The following is a 20,831-nucleotide window of genomic DNA, read 5'->3' as shown; positions in this document are numbered from 1 at the left end:
GGACTTTATGGTAAAGGAATACTGCAGCTACCAGTCTCTGCTCTAACCGAGGAGTTTAAGTGCGCCAAGGTCAGACTGGAAATGACATTAGTAGAGTCACGCGATATATGCGTAAGGGAGGCAGCACCTGTGTTGAAAACTGGAAGAAAGTGGGCGGCAAAGAAAGCTGTGGAAGATGCAAAGGCTGCCCTTCGAATTGGTGATATCATGGGGCAAGTTCAGCATGGAAGAGGGGGTCTTGGTTTCAGTTCAACTCCTCCTACATGGCACAAGGCGGCCCCAGCTCAAAGAAGGAAGCTGGTAGTCAACGAGGTGCAAAAGCAGGAGGAGAGGATGAGGTGTATAAAGGCCATTTCCCAGGCCAAACAGGGAGAATGGATGAGATGGGAGAGTGTGGAACAACGCAAGATTGGCTGGCAAGACCTATGGTCAATGGAACAGAGCAGGATCAGTTTCCTCATCAGGTCAACATATGATGTTCTCCCATCACCACAGAACCTAAACCTCTGGGTAGGAGAGGATCCCTCATGTCCTTTGTGTTCATCACCTGCAACATTAAGGCACATTTTGACAGGATGTAAGGTGGCTCTTAGCCAAGGACGGTTTACTTGGCGCCATGACCAAGTGCTGCGATGTTTGGCCTTAGCATTGGAAGACAAGCGTAACATGACCAATAAGTTGCCACCTGTTCCATCAAAACATTACACACAAAAGACAACATTCCTCCGCCCAGGAGAGCAACCACCAAGAAAAGGTGTTAAAACCAATCCTCGCCCAGGACAACTGGAAGCTGCTAGAGACTGGAATATGCTGGCAGATGTTGGTCAACGGCTTATTTTTCCACCTGAGATTGCCACCACTAACCTTCGACCAGATATTGTCTTGTGGTCTGGATCAGCACGCCTTGTTCACCTGGTAGAGTTAACAGTGCCATGGGAGGACGCTGTAGATGAGGCGTATGAGAGGAAGAAACTGCGGTATGCTCAACTAGCCACTGAAGCGGAACAGCGAGGATGGAGAGTTCGGGTTTACCCAGTGGAAGTGGGTTGTCGAGGATTTGTGGCACACTCTACAACCCGGTTTCTCAGAGACGTCGGATTCAGTGGCCAAGAGTTGCGTCGCACAGTGAAGAACTTATCTGAAGCAGCAGAGAGGAGCAGCAACTGGCTGTGGTTGAGACGGAAAGATTCTGGCTGGGGACAGGTAAGTAAGCTGGGCTGAGTTGAGTGGGGGACGGAGGGGGGTGATGCTGGGACGCCAGAATCACCGTCGAGCCCTCTTGAGGTGTCGTGGGCTAGTCGACGAAACACTGAGGATGGAAGGTGCCCACTTGAAAACCCCAGAGATGTACCCTACTTAGCTCAATCCAGACGGTTGTCATGCTGATGCGCTGGGGAGGCCGCACTTCGGTTGATCCCCGGAGCCAGCATCGCAGCCGTTGTGTGTGCTGATGCGCCAGGGAGGCAAAATAAGCTAATCCCTGGAGCCAGCATTACACTTCAGCCATTAACACCAGACAGAAGGATATCTACATCATCATATGGAAGGAAACGTAAATGGATGGAGACGCATATGGATCACATTAGTTTACTGTAAAGCTACGTCTTAGTTGGTGCTTATCTTGGCGAGAGCCGAGTTCAAATCAGCATGAAGTTTTAACATCTACTCTCGTGTAATGGAAATCTTACAATTAGCACAACCAATGAAGACAGATACAGCTGCAAAAGTGGAAGTGGGAGGGGAAAAAGAATGTCAGAACATTTTGTAAGCTTCGTTAAACTAACAAGAACGACAAATGTGAATTTTCGTGAACATAATCTAATCTGGCATGTCATATCGGATTGAATGGTTTGTAAACATGAAGTAAAGTTAAAATGTGAAAAAGACTATCATTAATATATCCAGAGGTTGAAAACAATTATTAAGAGAATCGTGGAATATAACTGTCTACCAACTAGTTTAAAGAAATGCAGCAGTGGAAAGATTAGTTTTTACTGGACAACACTGGTATAGAAACAAGGCTTTGACACTGACAGCAGCAGCTTTGCAAATAAACTCATTAAAAGTGTTACATTATCTTGGAAAAACACCCATGGCCAAACCTGACTTAGAGAATCAGAGTATACACCCGAGTATTGAGCATGAAGGCAATATTTTAAACTGTTGGATCTTTACCATCCAGAAACCAAAAAGGCACATGTGGCAGTCTGGCTCGCAGTGGTGAGGTTGATGACGTCACGGACCAGGAAGTAACTCAAACCAAAACAAACAAATGATTTTCACAAAACACAAAACAAAAGGGCACGAGGGCCAAACGAATAAACAAACAAACAAGTAAGTGTCATGCTGGATAATCCAGCAAGTTTTAGCAATTGTTTTTTTAAATGTTGCTCGCTCTCTCCGCTCCCCGTACTCTCCTCTGTACACCCAACCTCGAGTGCAGAGAGCTGCAGGTTTATATACTCTGGCCGAGGGATTAACTAGTTGTTAATTATCTTATTATCCCTCGGCCAGAGTCTGCACGCATTTGGTAAGGATGCATGACTGTCAGCTAGTTAAATAATCAGTAGCTGATCAGCCATGCATCCTCACAGGGTTTTTAAATATAACAATAAAAGACGCAGCGCTTTTACCCGCGCCACAAACAAACATACAAATAATAATACATAGGGGCGGGACACTCCGCCACAGCACATGACCCCAACATGGCGGTCACAGGGAGCCATTAGAGTTTTGCCTACAACACTGATTTTAGCAGAATAGGTGTGGCTGTGGAGAGTTGACAATCTCATACAAGATCCCCTATAGGAATGTGAAGTTAGTAACATAGTCTTGGAAATGCATTTACTGTAGATGGCCAATCGCTAGACTCCAAAGGCCAGTGCAGCGCTGCTAGAGGGCCCAGAGCCACAGTGGTCATTTGTGACTAACATTTACAGGACTGCACTAAAATGTGTTAGCGGAAGCAACACATATGTTCTTGTCATGCAATCCTCAACACAAAATGATTGTATATTACCCATGTTTGCAGCTATACAGTAAAACTATTTGATTATTGTTATTTTCTGTAAAACTATGCTGGGGCTTTTTACAATGATCAGAGTTGTGCACCGTGAAAGGGTGTATGGGATTGTGACAGTTTGACAAAAAGATTATTGGGTTTCACTGTAAAATGCTTTAATTATAAAGGCTATTGTTTAACTGGCAAAACAAAAATTATAGCACTGGCAACGCATGGAATGTTGGAACTTAATCTACTCAGTGATGGTCTGAATTGTATTTGTTGCGAGGGCATGTTAATTAACATGACTGAAAATGTCAACAGAAATCACACTTTTACACATGCTGCTCTATTGATTGGCAGACCCCCAAGACACTCTTAAAAACAATACATGCATAAATAAATAAATAACTGTGACTGACATAATGAATATAACAATACTACATAAACAGCATTTATCTGCATTTCTCTACCAAAAAAAAACCACTACAACTTTTGAAAGAACTACAGCACACACTTTTTATATGGATAAGCAACTGAATCAGAATGAATATTAGCAGTGAGCCTGATAAAACAGTCCCAATGTATCAATACTACAGTCCACACCCCTATTATTCATGTGTTGACAGTTATGTCAAATGTAAATATGTACATACATATTGTACATGGTGTAGTGTTGAAGTGTAAGAAGCTGATAAACAGAAAGCATGTCCAGTGGTTGAAAATGAGCACACACTTATTATATGTTCTTATATATAATAAGTGTGCACTTATTTAGTGTGTGAAGGAGAAGAGACTGTTTAGTCAATGCATTAAAGTGGCTTTTAAAATTGACAGGTAAGAAGGGGCTGTTCAGTCAATGTATTAACATGACTGGTATAAGCTTCTGAATATCTGTCCTTATTGCCAATAATGAATAGCTTCAAATCATGCAATGAATTCACACCCCAAACACACTGTGCCAGAATATTTGTATTAGACTGTACACAGAGATACAGCATCTCATTGACAAGTACTTCCTGGAGGCAACAGCACAGAACGCCCTATTGTGTTAATAATTAATAAGACTCAAGTAAGCCATATGGTCATTTCTTTGTAAAGCCTATGGGATCCATTAAGGGCTATTGTACCTCCGAACATTGTGAAAATACATCAGTAACTTTGCATGATGACTACAAACAGGTGTTTGCTGAGCAAGAAGCAGACCCATTTTAGGTTATTTAGCCTTTGGCTGAAACACAAGCTTTTGTTCTATATAACTTATCATGGGCCAAGCAACCTATCCTAGCACTACAGTATACACAGGTCCCTTTCTATTGCTTCATACAACACAGCACTTTTTATAATGAACTGCTGTGATTTGCTTACAAATATATATGTTTAGACTTCTAGACAATGTCATTCTAATGAATTAGTCCCATTTCTATATCAAAAGGCACAGTTCAAATAAGTCTTACTAAAGTACTTTTAATGAAGCTTCATAATACTAGTCTGCCTCGAGCACTGTATTAAAAAAAAAAAAAACACGCACAAAACATGCAAAAAAATATTGTAAAGAGCAGTTAAAAAAAAAAAAGAAAAAAGTACACCAAACTGGTGAAATTTGCAATGTAAATTAACAACATACACCAACACAACTGTTATGGACTACTTATAGCACTTTAAGGCAACAGATATGTTGTTGCAGGACATTATTTGTTTAGGTAGTATGCAGCAGAGCAATAACTACTGCAAAAGTTCTCTGCATTGAATACAGTAGCATAACTTTATCCATTAAACAATGTGTAGGTTACAACAAAATCTTTCGCAACACTTCTAAACATTTTCTCCTGTTTCGCATCTATCCAGCAATTACTAACTTGCAGGACTGGGTGTGTACACATACCAGACTCACTGGAATATTTTCTCTGATCACATCAGATCTTTACAAGGTAAGTTATACAGCCCCCTTTTGACAGCAAAGTGGAACTTCTAACAATGAAACAGAAAACCTAAAAAGTAATCAATATATATATATTGAGGTATATAAAGGTAAGTTAAGAAAAAAAGGTTGTTCTTACCAGTTTAGTTTTTATTCCTTTACAAACAGCTGCTTATCTGCAGTAAGCGTAGGTGAACAACTCCGAGACAAAGTGTTAGCTCTGCCCCTGGATACAGATCTGAGGGAGGGAGGTCTTTCTTTTTTTTTTTTTTGCATGAAATGAAGGCGTGTCTATAGCAGAGCAGAGCAAACCAAAATGCAGCTGTTCTGAACACACCTCAGGCAAATCCCTCTCGTTCTAAGCAAAGCTGCTGTCAGCTGGTGTTTCGCTACACAGAAAAACAATGTGCGTCTGTGTTGTGCACTGCGAGAAGGACACTGCCAGCCAACAACACAGAGAGTGTGCAACACCACTTAAATGTCCCCTGTGCTGTGCTGAGGTGAAAGAGAACAGTTTTTCAGTCAAAGAACCTCCAGACTTAAAGATTGTTATCCAATAAGGCAGAACAATTATTAGATTAACTGATGAATGGGAATGGGAATTGAGAATACACGTTTAAACATCTAGCCTAAGTAGAAGATGGAATCACGCAGGGCTTTATAGATTATTTTGACTCAACAGTGATCATTGAACAAAAAAATCAAACGCCTACATTAAAGATGTAGTAACTTTGTATTGCTTGTTATGATAAAAAACAATGCAAAGTTGTAGTCCTAACAGCTGGTATCCAGGTCTATAAATAAGATGGTGTACTAAAGAAAAAGGTCCCTGTATTTTAAAAGTCAATTAAACAATACAGCTTTTCAACAAGTGGCTCTTTATCTGTCTCTGGGCAACTCTTCCTCAGGAAGTGGATTTTATTGTATGTTTATAAGTGTTCAGTGGCTCCCTCTTATACACTCTTTGCTGTATCATGCTTGTGAGCAAAGTGAGTTGGGTCTGTCATACAAAGACCAGCACACACTCAACTTGATTAGAGGTAGCCAACAAACACTTATATACATATTATGAGATCTACACTCAACGGTATAAGTGAAGTTGTTACCAATAGGTTCAGATGGGGACTTGACTTATGGGTGACAGTGGCCAATGATCATTTTGACTGAAACTCCTGGAGCAAAACCAACGTTTTGGCTGGGGGTCTGGGGACTGATGTTCTCAGATGCATTCTGAGTCATCTTGGACCACATTCAGAAGTAAATTTGAACTTGACTTTGTAAAAAAATAAATTCAGATATTACTTCTTACAACTTATTTTACCAGATGGACCAACCTCATAAATCACACATGAGGCTAGTTAACACCGTTTTTGAAATGTTACTGATCAAACCTTTTACATGTATGTCCAATTCCTATATTAATTTTATAAAACCCCAGCTGCAAAAATCATATGCAGTGTCTGCTTAACTCAATCAGATGTTGTAAATACAAGGTTCATGCAGATTTTGATACAAATTTCAAGGACTTTAAGGACCTTCAGTGACCATTTTGACAATTTTCAAAGACCTAATTTAAGGAGTTTGACACAATTTTCAATGTTGATAACTAATAACCAACTGTAAAAATAAAGCTTTTGCATTAACAGTTTATTTAACTGTATAATAACAAATCTAAATTATAATTCCTTTGGGGGCTCCCGAGTGGCGCATCCGGTAAAGGTCGCCGGTTTGAGTGCAGGCTATTCCACTGCCGACCGTGGACGGGAGTCCCCAAGGGCTTAGGGTCAGCCAGAGTGTCCTCAGCTCACCGCGCACCAGCGACCCCTGTGGACTGGCCGAGCGCCTGCGGGCTTGCCTGTAAGCTGCGTTGTCCTCCGATACTGTAGCTCTGGGTTGGCTGCATGGCGGGCCTGCAGAGTGAAAAGCAGCGGTCGGCTGACAGCATTAAAAAACAAATAAATTATACTTCTTTTGAGTACAGATAAGCTCTGGACCAGTAAACTTTCTTATTCAATAACACTGAGTCAGTTTTGGTTCCTATAGGTGAGTGTTTCATTTCTAAAAGCAGTATAACAATTCAGTGTTTTAATCCATGTCAGAAGTAATAGTCCAAGAATTTTGTGTCTCAATCATAGGCACCTAATTTTGTTAAACAAATGTCTAAATAAATGTATGTTGTTATGAAAAAGGGTGTTTGATTTTGTATGTCACTGTAGGTATAGTTTAAGTATACATTAAGGATGAAAAACAGAACGATTACCATAGGTAAGCATTCAGAGCATATTACTGAAAGGATGAGTCACCTGGGATACAGCACTGTAAAAACTAACGTAGCCCTGCTCTCTCTTGGTGCTTTGACACAGTGCACAATTTAAGTCAATACATGTTGTCGTTGCATTGCAGTATTCAGTGGTGACAGTTTTAGTATTACTATGGCAACATAAAAAAATTCTGAATGAGAAAACCTTATATGCGGAGATGAGGTAACAGGATGTGAATCAGCTACTGTGAAACAGGTTTAACAAACATTAGGGAAACATGCTGAAAATGTTCTTCCCAAAATGGGATACCGGTAACAAACCAACAAAAATAAACGTACTCATGAAAGGGTGTGTGACAGGATTAGGGTTGCCACCTGGCCCCATAATTCCAGAACTCTGCGAGACAGAACAGGATTTTGAAGTTGCCTTTAAACTGAAGGAAATCAACACATGAATTGAGCACTAAACCTTTGCTAAATTGATTCTGTTGATTAATTATGTCGAGGCAGCATAACAATACAATAACAGCTTTTAACAAATTAAATAAGTACCATCATCAATATTTGTTTTATTAACAGTTTTAAAAATATATATTTTAAAGTTTCTTTATAGTTTCTAATAGTATATCACCTTCTCCTGCTCAAATCATTAATACTGGCCAGCTGTTCACTATTCCGGACACCAGACAGCGTGAACACCTGATCAGTGTTATTATTTAATTGGGAGAGTCTGTATAAATTAGGGCTGTATATTACTAATTAACAGGATATAAATAGCAACTTTTAAATGTTGATAACAAATACTAATTTTACAAAATAAAAAAAAAAGTATCTTGAATAAACCTACACACAAATTCAAGATGCTTTTTTATTTTGTAAGATTTGTATTAAATCACAATGCTTTGGATAATTAAAAAGCAGTATAAATTAAGCAAGTGTTCAGTGCTCAATTCAAGTGTTTGTTTCTTTCAGTTTAAGGGCAATTTAAAAACCCCGTCCCGCCCCAAAGTGTTCCGGAATTATCGGGCCAGGTGGCAACCCTAGACAGGATGGCTGAGGGTTACTGAGACTCGTAGCTGTGGGTTTAAGCACTGGGGCGCACATTTATTAAGCAAAATAAAACAGCTAAACAAAAACAAGTCTCAAACACCAAACAAAACAACACTTATGCCCAGCCGGACATTCACCTTCACAGACCACAGACCACAAACACACTTTCACACTTTCACACTTTCACACTTTCACACTTTCACACTTTCACACTTTCACAGCACCCAACAAGACTCACCTCCTCCTTTCCCCAACACACTCTCCCAAACAAAACATTTTCTCCCCTTATATCACATGAGTCTAATTAATCATTAGTTATTCAATAAAGGCTCCAGCCACATTCTCACATGTTTTTGGCAGGGATAAGAATTAACCTCATCCCTGCCAACCACCACCACCAACACACAAACCAAACATTATTTACAAGCAGGGCTCTGCCCTGCCACATATTTACACAAGGGTGTTAAAGATACTGACGTTATCACAATTTATCTACAAGGCAGGGACAGCAAACACCCACTATTTCTGTCTCCAAACCTATTTAAATGCAGGCCTTTCTTTTATTTCCCCCTCAGGTCATTTGAAGTGAAAGGAGAGTAAATAACACATGGCCCTACCTAGTCCTTAACACAATCTGCAAACATGTACAATTCAGACAAAAATACACCAATGTGTTTGGTACTGTTTGCTAGAATAGAGATCTAATTATGGACTAAGCTGATGCCTTTTCCAACATGTACAAATGAGAAATGAGGGAGTCATTACACCTCAGTAAACCAATAATACAGTTGTGGCCAAAGGTTTTGCATCACCAAGAATTTTAGGATTGAGACAAAAAAAAAGCAGTGCTGCGCGTCTGGGGAATGAAGCTTTTTGACAACAAAAAAAAACCTTCTTAAATTTTTTTATTTTAGATGATGACAACTTTGGTAAATCAACATTTTCAAAAGAAACCATATTGAGAGCTCCACTGGGCTACTGAACCTCATTTTAAAACACTGTTTAGATTTTTTAGATAATAACAGAGGTACAATTAGTTAAATCAAATAAGATACAGATAAAAAAATCATAATGAGAGCTCATTTAAAAAGAAAATCACCATTTAGATTTAGAAACCTACAAATCACTGTACTTATTTGTTTTTGGAAGGCTTATGTAATTTAGAACTGTGCTGAACGCCCTTACACACAAAGAGGCACTGCTTTGTTTGACAAAACTTGTTGCACTTACAAGAAATAAAGCCGTGCACAGCCCCAGAATCAGCTGCTGCTGCTGAATGCGGACTAGGAGTGTAACATACATATATATATATATATATATATATATATATATATATATATATATATATATATATATATATATATGATATATACACATACATACACCGTATATAGTAGACAAATTCGTCCTATCAAACTGTTTATGAAAATTAGAATTATTATTATGAAACTTGAATAGCTTCAAGAGCAAGCCTCTGCATGCACAAGCGAACGCGTCTGCTGTTTTCTCTAAGGCACCTCAAACTTTTTCTTACAGTTGTTTGTTGCTCTAGGTGCAACCTGGAAAGCCAAAACAATTACAAGGTGTATTATTATTATTTATTTCTTAGCAGACGTCCTTATCCAGGGCGACTTACAGTCGTAAACAAAAGCCCCAATGAAGAATGTCCTTTTAGTCATTTCAGTGCCTCACTTAGGGTCTCTACTATAATGGTGTGCCTGGAAATGAAATAGTTTCTCTAGGCGTGATAAAATCAATCATCTTTAAGATCTGGCCATGGCTCAAAGATATACATAATGCACAGAACCAAGTAAAAGCTATTATGATATTCAAACTCTAAGTTTCTGTTTTGGTGTTTTGATAGCTATGTCCTTTGCTGTAACAAAAATGGTAGTGCTTAGGAAATGTATATAGGTAAAACTAGAAGTTTATTTGAGTCAGTTTTTACGTATTTCAGTGCAGGATCACAGGAATCTCAGATTTTTAAAGTTGCTTCTCTGCCCCACCCATGCAGGGGAATCCTTCAGAAAAAATTGTATATGGTAAAACAAATTATATATATATATATATATATATATATACAGTGCCTTGCGAAAGTATTCGGCCCCCTTGAACTTTGCGACCTTTTGCCACATTTCAGGCTTCAAACATAAAGATATGAAACTGTAATTTTTTGTGAAGAATCAACAACAAGTGGGACACAATCATGAAGTGGAACGAAATTTATTGGATATTTCAAACTTTTTTAACAAATAAAAAACTGAAAAATTGGGCGTGCAAAATTATTCAGCCCCTTTACTTTCAGTGCAGCAAACTCTCTCCAGAAGTTCAGTGAGGATCTCTGAATGATCCAATGTTGACCTAAATGACTAATGATGATAAATAGAATCCACCTGTGTGTAATCAAGTCTCCGTAATAAATGCACCTGCACTGTGATAGTCTCAGAGGTCCGTTTAAAGCGCAGAGAGCATCATGAAGAACAAGGAACACACCAGGCAGGTCCGAGATACTGTTGTGGAGAAGTTTAAAGCCGGATTTGGATACAAAAAGATTTCCCAAGCTTTAAACATCCCAAGGAGCACTGTGCAAGCGATAATATTGAAATGGAAGGAGTATCAGACCACTGCAAATCTACCAAGACCTGGCCGTCCCTCTAAACTTTCAGCTCATACAAGGAGAAGACTGATCAGAGATGCAGCCAAGAGGCCCATGATCACTCTGGATGAACTGCAGAGATCTACAGCTGAGGTGGGAGACTCTGTCCATAGGACAACAATCAGTCGTATACTGCACAAATCTGGCCTTTATGGAAGAGTGGCAAGAAGAAAGCCATTTCTTAAAGATATCCATAAAAAGTGTCGTTTACAGTTTGCCACAAGCCACCTGGGAGACACACCAAACATGTGGAAGAAGGTGCTCTGGTCAGATGAAACCAAAATCGAATTTTTTGGCAACAATGCAAAACGTCATGTTTGGCGTAAAAGCAACACAGCTCATCACCCTGAACACACCATCCCCACTGTCAAACATGGTGGTGGCAGCATCATGGTTTGGGCCTGCTTTTCTTCAGCAGGGACAGGGAAGATGGTTAAAATTGATGGGAAGATGGATGGAGCCAAATACAGGACCATTCTGGAAGAAAACCTGATGGAGTCTGCAAAAGACCTGAGACTGGGACGGAGATTTGTCTTCCAACAAGACAATGATCCAAAACATAAAGCAAAATCTACAATGGAATGGTTCACAAATAAACATATCCAGGTGTTAGAATGGCCAAGTCAAAGTCCAGACCTGAATCCAATCGAGAATCTGTGGAAAGAACTGAAAACTGCTGTTCACAAATGCTCTCCATCCAACCTCACTGAGCTCGAGCTGTTTTGCAAGGAGGAATGGGCAAAAATTTCAGTCTCTCGATGTGCAAAACTGATAGAGACATACCCCAAGCGACTTACAGCTGTAATCGCAGCAAAAGGTGGCGCTACAAAGTATTAACTTAAGGGGGCTGAATAATTTTGCACGCCCAATTTTTCAGTTTTTTATTTGTTAAAAAAGTTTGAAATATCCAATAAATTTCGTTCCACTTCATGATTGTGTCCCACTTGTTGTTGATTCTTCACAAAAAATTACAGTTTCATATCTTTATGTTTGAAGCCTGAAATGTGGCAAAAGGTCGCAAAGTTCAAGGGGGCCGAATACTTTCGCAAGGCACTGTATATATATATATATATATATATATATATATATATATATATATATATATATATATATATATATATATATATAATATGTGCAATAAAAGTGGTTCACATGATTTCAGATTAAATACACCTGTCTCTGTAAGGACCAACAGTTGGGTAGTGCATTCAAAGCAAAGATACTACCATGAAGATAAAGGAGCTTTCAAAACAACTCTGGGAAAAAGTTGTGTAAAGGCACAGATCAGGGGAGGGGTATAAAAAGATTTCAAAGGCATTGAATATCCCTTGGAGCACAGTCAAGCCTATCATTAAGAAGTGGAAGGTATACGGCACCACCCAGAATCAGCTTAGAGCAGGCCGTCCTCCCAAACTGAGCAGCCGGGTAAGAAGGGCATTGGTCAGACAAGCCAGCAAGAGGCCAGTGACAACTTTGAAAGACCATGGCTGAGATGGGACAAACTGTCCATGTGTCAACAACAGCTCAGATACTCCACAAATCTGGCCTGTATGGAAGAGTGGCAAGAAGGAAGCCATTTCTGAAAAAAGCCCATGTAAAATCCCGCTTGGAATTTGCAAAAAGGCATGTGGGAGACTGAAAAGATGTGGCAAAAGATTATGTGGTCCGATGAAACAAAAAAAACTATTTGGCCAAAATGCAAAGCGTTATGTCTGGCGCAAACCCAACAAAGCACATCACCCAGGTAACACCATCCCTACTGTGAAGCATGGTGGTGGCAGCATCATGCTATGGGGATGCTTTTCATCAGCTGGGACTGAGAAGCTTGCCACGGTAGAGGGCAAAATGGATGGAGCTAAATACAGGAAAATCCTTGAGGAAAACCTGCTTCAGTCTGCAAAAGACCCAAGACTGGGACGGAGATTCACCTTTCAGCAGGACAATGACCCTAAACACACAGCCAAAGCTACACTGGAGTGGTTTAAAAACAAGAACCTGAATGTCTTAGAATGGCTCAGTCAAAGCCCGGACTTGAATCCGATTGAGAATCTGTGGCAAGACTTGAAGATTGCTATCCACCAACGATCCCCATTCAACTTGACAGAGCTTGAAAAATTTTGCCAAGAAGAATGGGCGAATATTGCACGATCCAGATGTGCAAACCTGGTAGAGACTTACCCCAAAAGACTCACAGCTGTAATTGCTGCCAAAGGTGGTTCTGCCAAGTATTGACTCAGGAGGGTGAAATCTTATCTAACCGAGACATTTCAGTTTTTTTTATTTTTCAGTAACTGTTGTTTCACAATAAAAATTCTCTTGCCTCTTCAAAGTGTTGAGTAGGTTGTGTAAATCAAATGAAAACAAATCCCATTGAAATGTATCAAGATTTCAGGTTGTAACACAACAAACTGTGAAAACGTCCAAGTGGGTTGAATACTTACTATAGGCACTGTATACACACACACACACACACACACACACACAGTAAACCCTCACTATAAGGAACCTGTCGGGGCCCAAGCCTTTTGTGATCGAGGGGGTCGTTATAGCGAAAGGACAATCAAAATGAACGATAAACCGTTGGAGTAAGTTAATGAGATGAGATTGTGAATAAAAGTAGAATTACACAGTACAAAAAAAAACCTATTTTTCAAAATCACTCTGACATGAATTGTTTCAGAGTGCACCAAAGCTTAATCCAACATTCAAGAATCACAAACTGGGGTTTTTAATCCAAATCAACTCAATATTTTTTTCTTTTTTTAAATGAATTTTGCTTTGCCTCATGGTTGCTTTGCCTCAAGCGAAAAAATGAGTGCTTTTTGACAACCTATATTCTCGACAGAGATATGCCTGCGTTACTACTTTTATCAAACGATCAATATAGTGTCCAGCTTTGTTACAACATAAAATTATTTTTGTTGTGGATGTATATACACAGCGCGCGTTTCTTCTTGAGACAAAATAGTTGACTTCACTGTAGAGGTGGCATCCTGTGCGTACAGACCAGTATGTTGACAGTGTGGTGTATAGTGTAACAAAAATGTAATGCTATAAGAATGAGCCTTCAGTTGATTCAGGGCCAAACTTGATCTTATTACACTAGTAAATGATCAGGTCACTGTGGACCACGGCCTAGGCCACGGCCTAGGAACCTCGGGGTGGAACTATTCTGTCTTTAGCCTCAGTTAGACCCACCTTTTTTTGGGGGGGGGGGTCCAGCGTCCAGGTTCGTTATAGCCAAAGGTTCATTATGATGATATATATATAAACAAACACACTTCAGAACACTAGACACAGGCTTATGTCTAAGGAAAGGCCATTTTTGATGCTTTACAGCGGTTTACAAAAGTTGTTCGTTCAGAGATACTGTGGATACTGTATTTTTTTTTTCTTATTTCTCTACAGTACCCACACAAGAAAAATGGTTTCAATTGCAGTTCTCTCTTTCTTTGTTTCGATGTATACTTTTCATTAAAAATTATCAAAATACAATATTTCATAATATCAATGATATGTTTCAGCTGTCAAGTTACAGTTTTCAATGGAGAGTAAAAAGTGTTTTTGTAAAATGACAGGTAATAAAACTGACTGTATAGAGTATTACCCTCATTTACAATGTTTAAGTTTGAAGAAAACACAAATGTGCATTTTATAAATGGTCTGCATTGAATAAACGTAAGGTTTGTGTTGAATATTGATACAGTATTTGTAAGTTTACATCTCAATAGTTAACTAGATGTGTTTCCAATACAACTTTTTTTCATACTTCCCATACAAAATATGTATAAAGCATGTTCCTCCATTCATAGATCGGGTGCTGTTTGTTCAAAAGAACAGTTTTGCCCAAGCATTTGTTATCAGAACAGTTTTGCTAAATATGGCCCAATGACTTTAACACAGAAAACCTGCTTCTCGTTCAGTTCAGTCCGTGTCCAGGGATAGCCCTAGCATGAATTCCAATGTGAGTTTAACTATTTAATGTCAGTAGCTACACACAGACTGCTGTATTTTGAAACAATCAGCTTTCAGCTCCAGCAGGGTTCTACATCACAGCATCACCTGTGAATCAAATTTAAAATCACTCTGCAGAAGTACTGGCTTTTTCATTTTGACTTGCTGTAATGAAAGCTCAGCTCAGATCTAATCGGACAGCAAACACTAAACAAAGACACAACTGGTCCAAATGTATTTTATTATCCATCAAAACCAACCAACCAACCAACAAAAGCAACCAGCATCATGTACACGCAACTGCTGAATCAGCCAATTACAACCTGTCAGTTCAACTGGAGCTCAGCACCTTTCAACAACAAACACAGAATATTGCTTCTTTCAGATATCTGGCACTGTCCAGATAAACTATAAGCAACTCTGACAAGTAAAAAAGTTACGTGTTTAATAAAGGTATTTGTTTTTTTTCTGTCGTTATGTATGTGATCCTTTAGGAACATGACTATTTTCCTAAAACTTTCCAAGGTCAATGTATGCTTTAAAGTGTTTTAAAGAAAATAATGAGAAAAAAGACATTTTCTAATAGCAATAGTGCCCTCTTGAAGAAGGCTCTACCGTGTCGTAGTTGACCTTGCCTTTCGTTAGTGCCCTGACATGCTAGAGCCTTCATCGATGGGCACTATCTACCGATGCATATTTTGATGTTAATAGGACAAGACTGAGTGGAGTCTCCTACTTGACTGAACATAGCATTTTTATTTATTTATTTGTTTGCTTGCTTGCTTACAATGGTGGCCTCATTTATTGCATCTCCCCATTATATTTACATGTACTGCTTTGTCATCATGTACTTAGTTTTTCAGTAGACCTGTTTTTTCTTTATTTGCTATTTGTGGTTTTATTGAATTCTAATGTTTGTATGATTTTTCTCTTCATATGGCAAAATTACTGAAAGTCAGGAAATATACAGTACAGTATAAAACCTGTTTTAAAAACCTATTAGACTCAGTTAATAAATGAATTACCAGACATATAGTTAAAAAGTAAACAACAGTCTGGGGGGGCGAGACCCTCACTGTAATATTTAAATGCCTGTTACTGTGTTTATTGTTATTATTCTACTGGCAACACTGCGGTTTATGTATCTTGCATGCTGTTGAGCAAGTGTATTTGATGATATATGACTGTATATTTCTTTATTTAGATTAGGGCGTTTACCTAATTAAGCTGCCACAGCTTTACACGTGCGACAAGTGTTTTGTTATCGCCATATGTTCGGTAATCTTCCAAGAGAAGGGGTAATGCTAATATTCAGCCTTTACTGGTAAGAGGGACTACAGGATAATAACAATGACAATGATGATAATAACCAGTAACCATAGGATAAGGGAATGGTTTAATCGATCGTCTGTTTCTAAACAAAGACGGTATTCATGCAGGTTAAACAAAGACGTGTAAAGGGAGAAGAAACATGTTTAATGTCAAATGTATGAAAGTTTATTTTAAAAAGTATGAATGGAATGAATGTTAAATAATATAGTTTATTTTTGTATAAAATCATTCCAGGTGTAAATATTTATTGAATAATTCATCCTGTTAGGAGTAGGCAAGGCTGGAGCTTATTTAACGTCATCTCTCATGTGCATTTGATTATTTGTGATCTTGTCTTTGTGAACGTCAGTCATTTTGTGTTCAATGTTAGTCTGTGAGCATCACTTGTTTGTGTGAAGTATTATTCCAGTGCCAAAATAAATATGTACGTCTGTGAACACTATCAAGTTTCCTACGTTCCAAAACCTCTGTGCTCCAATTTGAAAAATGTGATTGTGGGTGGGGGTAAGCTCAGACTAACACCTCGTTACATAGTCACAACAACTTTCGCAGAACAAGACAAGAGAAAGAAACATAGTGAGTAATATAACACTCTATTTTTTTTATTAAGTAATAAGTAAGGACATTACATTACTTTTTTCTGAAGAATCAAATAACTAGTAATAAGTTACTTTTTTTTCAGTAGCCTGCCCAAATCTGGCCATCCTGATGAGAGGTTGGAAATCGAAGCCAAGCAGACATTGTTCCGAGGAAAGGGCAAATGTCTAAGTATGAGGATTTTCATACTGTTATAATTTTATGCAAAATGGTTAGTATTAGTATTAACAGTACTGTTTCAAATGTCTCTTAATAAAAAAGTTACAAATAAACATACAAACAGGGGGTAAACGGTTAAGTTAAAACACAACTATTAACATTTGTGTTTGCAGCATTGTGGAAGCAATTCTCTACACTAACTGTTTAACAAAAATATGTGGGGACCTTTTTAAAAACACAGGAGAATGTTATATGTAGAAATGTATTCTTGAGTCTTTAATCCTCTGCTTTACCTGACTTGCTTTATTTCCACACTTGATTGGGTCAACACTTCCTAGGAATCCTCGGATTGTACGAGGTTTACTGTATAACTACTGAGGGGCACTCAACAAGTACCCCTTGCATTTATCATTCTGGCAGACTTTCTGTTGTGTAAAGCCAATTAGTCATTTCACAAACCACACAATGTGCAGTTGTGTTAATACATTTATAGTTTTATATCCCTCATGACTCATTTGTTTTTCTTCATTTCTAAAATACTTAATCCACTCTGAATCATTGTGCATCACCTCTATCTTTCCTGCTCTTTGTTCTTTTACAGTACTTATGGTACTAAAGATATAAACATCCAGGGATCTCTATTTAAGGCATACATAGGAGATCTGCCAAAACAGAACTGTTTTGTCCTGTTTTGCCTGCCTTTCATTCCTATTTTTTGTATTACTATCTAATGTCACAAAATTACAGCTCCCTTAATTCAAATCTGATGAACAATCCTCAATAGATGCAAGAGTTCCACAAAATGCCATAGAAAAGTCTTGCAAGGAAACTAAATTTTGTATGTATTCCTGTGTGAAGGAGTGCACACAACAGAGATTTAAGCAGAATTTAACTTACATTTAAATTTAAGTTTCCTTTATTGATTCCAATAATCAAAAAAAGTCAGTTTTCCATCTTAACCATAATCAGACACAATAGTTAGTTAGTAGGCCACTCGTTATTAGCAGTAATTAGTTACCTAGTCTCCAGGAGAGCGTCAGACACAGCGCTGGGGTGTGTTCATAGGGGATCTTGAATACTTCTCAAATACACGGCACATATAACTTGCCTAAACGTGTGTGTGAAGCTAAAAACGTGTTTTTCCCATCTTGGTTTCTCTTTGTGTCAGTAGTGTTCCTACAATCCACTCAGTTCCATGCTCGTCATGCAGCTGTGCTGGCACAGTGTGGTTCATAATATTGGTTTAACCCTACAGTCTCAATAGACATGCACACTAATAGGTAAAGAGTCGGATCCAAGATAAATCAGGGATAGAAATAAGACTCCCATTGCAAAGCAGTTTGATCCATTCCTGGTTTTACTATGGGTGGACTGCGGACATTGAGATCAAGATTGAATCAGATTCAGGATTTACTAATCTAAGATTGAATCCTAGATTTATTTTTGTAGTGCATATGAAGATTGGTCAGAGATCTACAAATTAGTTTAACAAGATACACTTGACCTTGTTACAGTACCTATACACTGTGGCTAATCAGGCAAATTTTATAACCCAGACACTGCTATGCCACAGGGGTCTGAGTTCCATCCCTATATACTCATTACTGGATTGGTGAAGTATACATTTATTGACAGATAAACAGAATAATGTGCATCAGTGCAAACACTGTAGTCGTTCATGTGACTTTCCTCAAGGCTACAGTACCTCACACTAGAACAACATCAATAATATAGCCAACAAAGTTGAAAGAGGCATATTTCTGTGTGTACAGTATATCAGAATTAGCACCACAACATTATAAAAAAAAAAGTAAAAAAAACAAGAAACACTCTAATTCCTCATTATAAACCTGCTTGGGAAAATCCTGCTCTCTGATTGGTTAGCTATGTTCTATCAGCCGTACGTTAATCCCACACAACCTTTCAACAGACACATCACCTTTAGATCAAATTCCTCTGCCACTTGCCTGTCCTAATTATATACCATTTAATATCTATAAGTAACCACTAAAAAACGTCAGACCCAGAATCTACTTGTAATCTTTTTAATTGAAAAACTGTATAAAGAAGAATGGTATGAAGCTTAATTTCCTGATCTGGACAACAACAAAAAAAAACACACAGTAATTCCATTTTCTTTTTTTTTTTTTGAAAAGAAAAACAACATAGTGAAATAACTGAACCAGAAATGAATCAACTCGAACTGATTGAAACGGAAAAACACACACACACACAGGCTTCAAAATGGACTGTGAATATCCTACAAAACTCTCCAAGAAAAAGGTAGACTTACATTTAATTTAGTTTCTAAAAACGAGTTGAACAGACTCCTCTGGAAATTTGATGTCACTTCCGTAAAGAAGAATAAAGATGGAGTGCAATACAGCATATCAAACTTTATATTCCTGTTTCGCGTCGTGCCTTATAACGCCTTAAGTGTGCGGCTGTACCATGTCAACCCACCCCCTGTCGTGCCTTAATGCTTCATTAATCCCCTAGTCATTGTCTGAAGAACATCCATCTACAGTATTTTTTGTAAAAACCGATCGACTGTATAGCTATTCTTTCACACTATTCCAAATCAGAAACAGAATGCTTGCAACTTTCAATGAGACGTGCAAAAGCCATAGAGCTAAAATGCTGCAATGATTTTAACAGAATAGATGCACTAGAAAAAAAGCCACATACTGTACGAGGCAGATATTGTAAATATCTGTTCCACCGGTCTAAAAACACCACTGTTATCTTAGCTTTTGCTAATACATGGTGTCTGCCTTAATTATTGATCCCGATTACTGTGTAGCAGTCTCTGCGGCCTAACTGAGCAGATCACTGACGTAATCCCTCTGGACATCTGCGGTTTACAACATGACCCATCATTATTATTACTGAACCAAAATGTAAATTACAGGATGTAGCCATCACCCATTTTCAATCAGAGTAATTTATCATCATGGATAAAGGCATCTGCCACATAAACAACTTTCAACAGCAACAACAGCTTTCAGTTTCTTTCTTAATTAACCGGGATGTCCTTACAACCCTTTGCTTCCAAAGATAGGTTGCCAATAGCGTAATAAACTCATAACCATCTGCTATATACTGCTGCGTCACTATCATCGACAATTACATAAAAAAAAAAGAATGCACACCCACTCAAATGATTTTGCCTGCATCTTGCTTTGCATTCTGTGTAAACAGCAGGTTCCCTTAGCAGGCTTTTAGCCTGTGAACTTCTATCTGCAAGTCTATTGACCCACCCGTATTCCTGCTTATTATCATGAGAATTAATTTACAGATATACTGTTGCTTAAGGGACTGACCCATTGATTTTCTGGACTAGGTTCTTTGAATTCATGTTACCGGTACCTTTTAGGAATTAGGCTGTCTGATTGGACTGGGGAGTTGGGGAGAGTTATTTATCTTTAAACTCTTTACCCACAGGAGTGGATTAATACAGCCCTTTTGATGTTTTTCTCTCTATTCCATCCTCTTATCCTCCCAAAAAAGTTAAGTACATTTGTTCCAGAAATGCCTCAAAAGCAATAGCCATCCAGGTGACCAAGACTAGCTCGAGATAAACTAATATGAATACTATTTTTTGTTTTGTATTACTACTACACAGGCATTTTTGTAATTTTTATAGTCGAATGGTAAGTTTGTTTACATTATTGATGGATGGCACTGGTGAGCCTGTAACTTCCTTCAAATTTGAAAGTGTACCACTAAATACTTCCTGTGTTAAGTGTTATTCAGTAGTACTTTGTGTGACAGGGGACTCAATTTTAGCCTTTTGTTTTAATTGTGGAATAACGCCGATTTTTATTTTTATCATGAGAGAATTTAATTATTTTTTTTTATTGTGGAAAAGTAGGATCCCTGCTAATCAGCATGCAGTTAT

At 38.3% G+C, this 20,831-nt stretch overlaps 1 protein-coding gene across 4 annotated transcripts in view; it reads right to left on the bottom strand.

Moving 5' to 3' along the window:
- LOC117421298 (ras-related protein Rab-27B) overlaps window positions 1–20,831 on the bottom strand; it is a 76,702-nt gene that overhangs the window by 35,868 nt on the left and 20,003 nt on the right. For 2 of the 4 annotated variants that reach the window (XM_034035510.3, XM_034035506.3), the window contains exon 1: window positions 5,062–5,165. The exons of 1 other annotated variant lie outside the window; for it this stretch is intronic. Coding sequence is in view for 1 of the 3 variants with exons in the window: in XM_059024411.1 (XP_058880394.1) it covers window positions 8,471–8,508 (38 nt within the window). In the remaining 2 variants the exon portion in view is untranslated. Of the gene's footprint in view, window positions 1–5,061; window positions 5,166–8,470; window positions 8,509–20,831 lie in introns of those variants that run through there. One more of the 4 variants, XM_059024411.1, reaches the window with a different exon arrangement.

This window comes from Acipenser ruthenus, chromosome 1 (assembly GCF_902713425.1).
Source record: "Acipenser ruthenus chromosome 1, fAciRut3.2 maternal haplotype, whole genome shotgun sequence".
NCBI lineage: Eukaryota > Metazoa > Chordata > Actinopteri > Acipenseriformes > Acipenseridae > Acipenser > Acipenser ruthenus.
The sequence above is the reverse complement of the archived record's forward strand: the minus strand, read 5'-3'. Positions and strand labels throughout refer to the sequence as shown.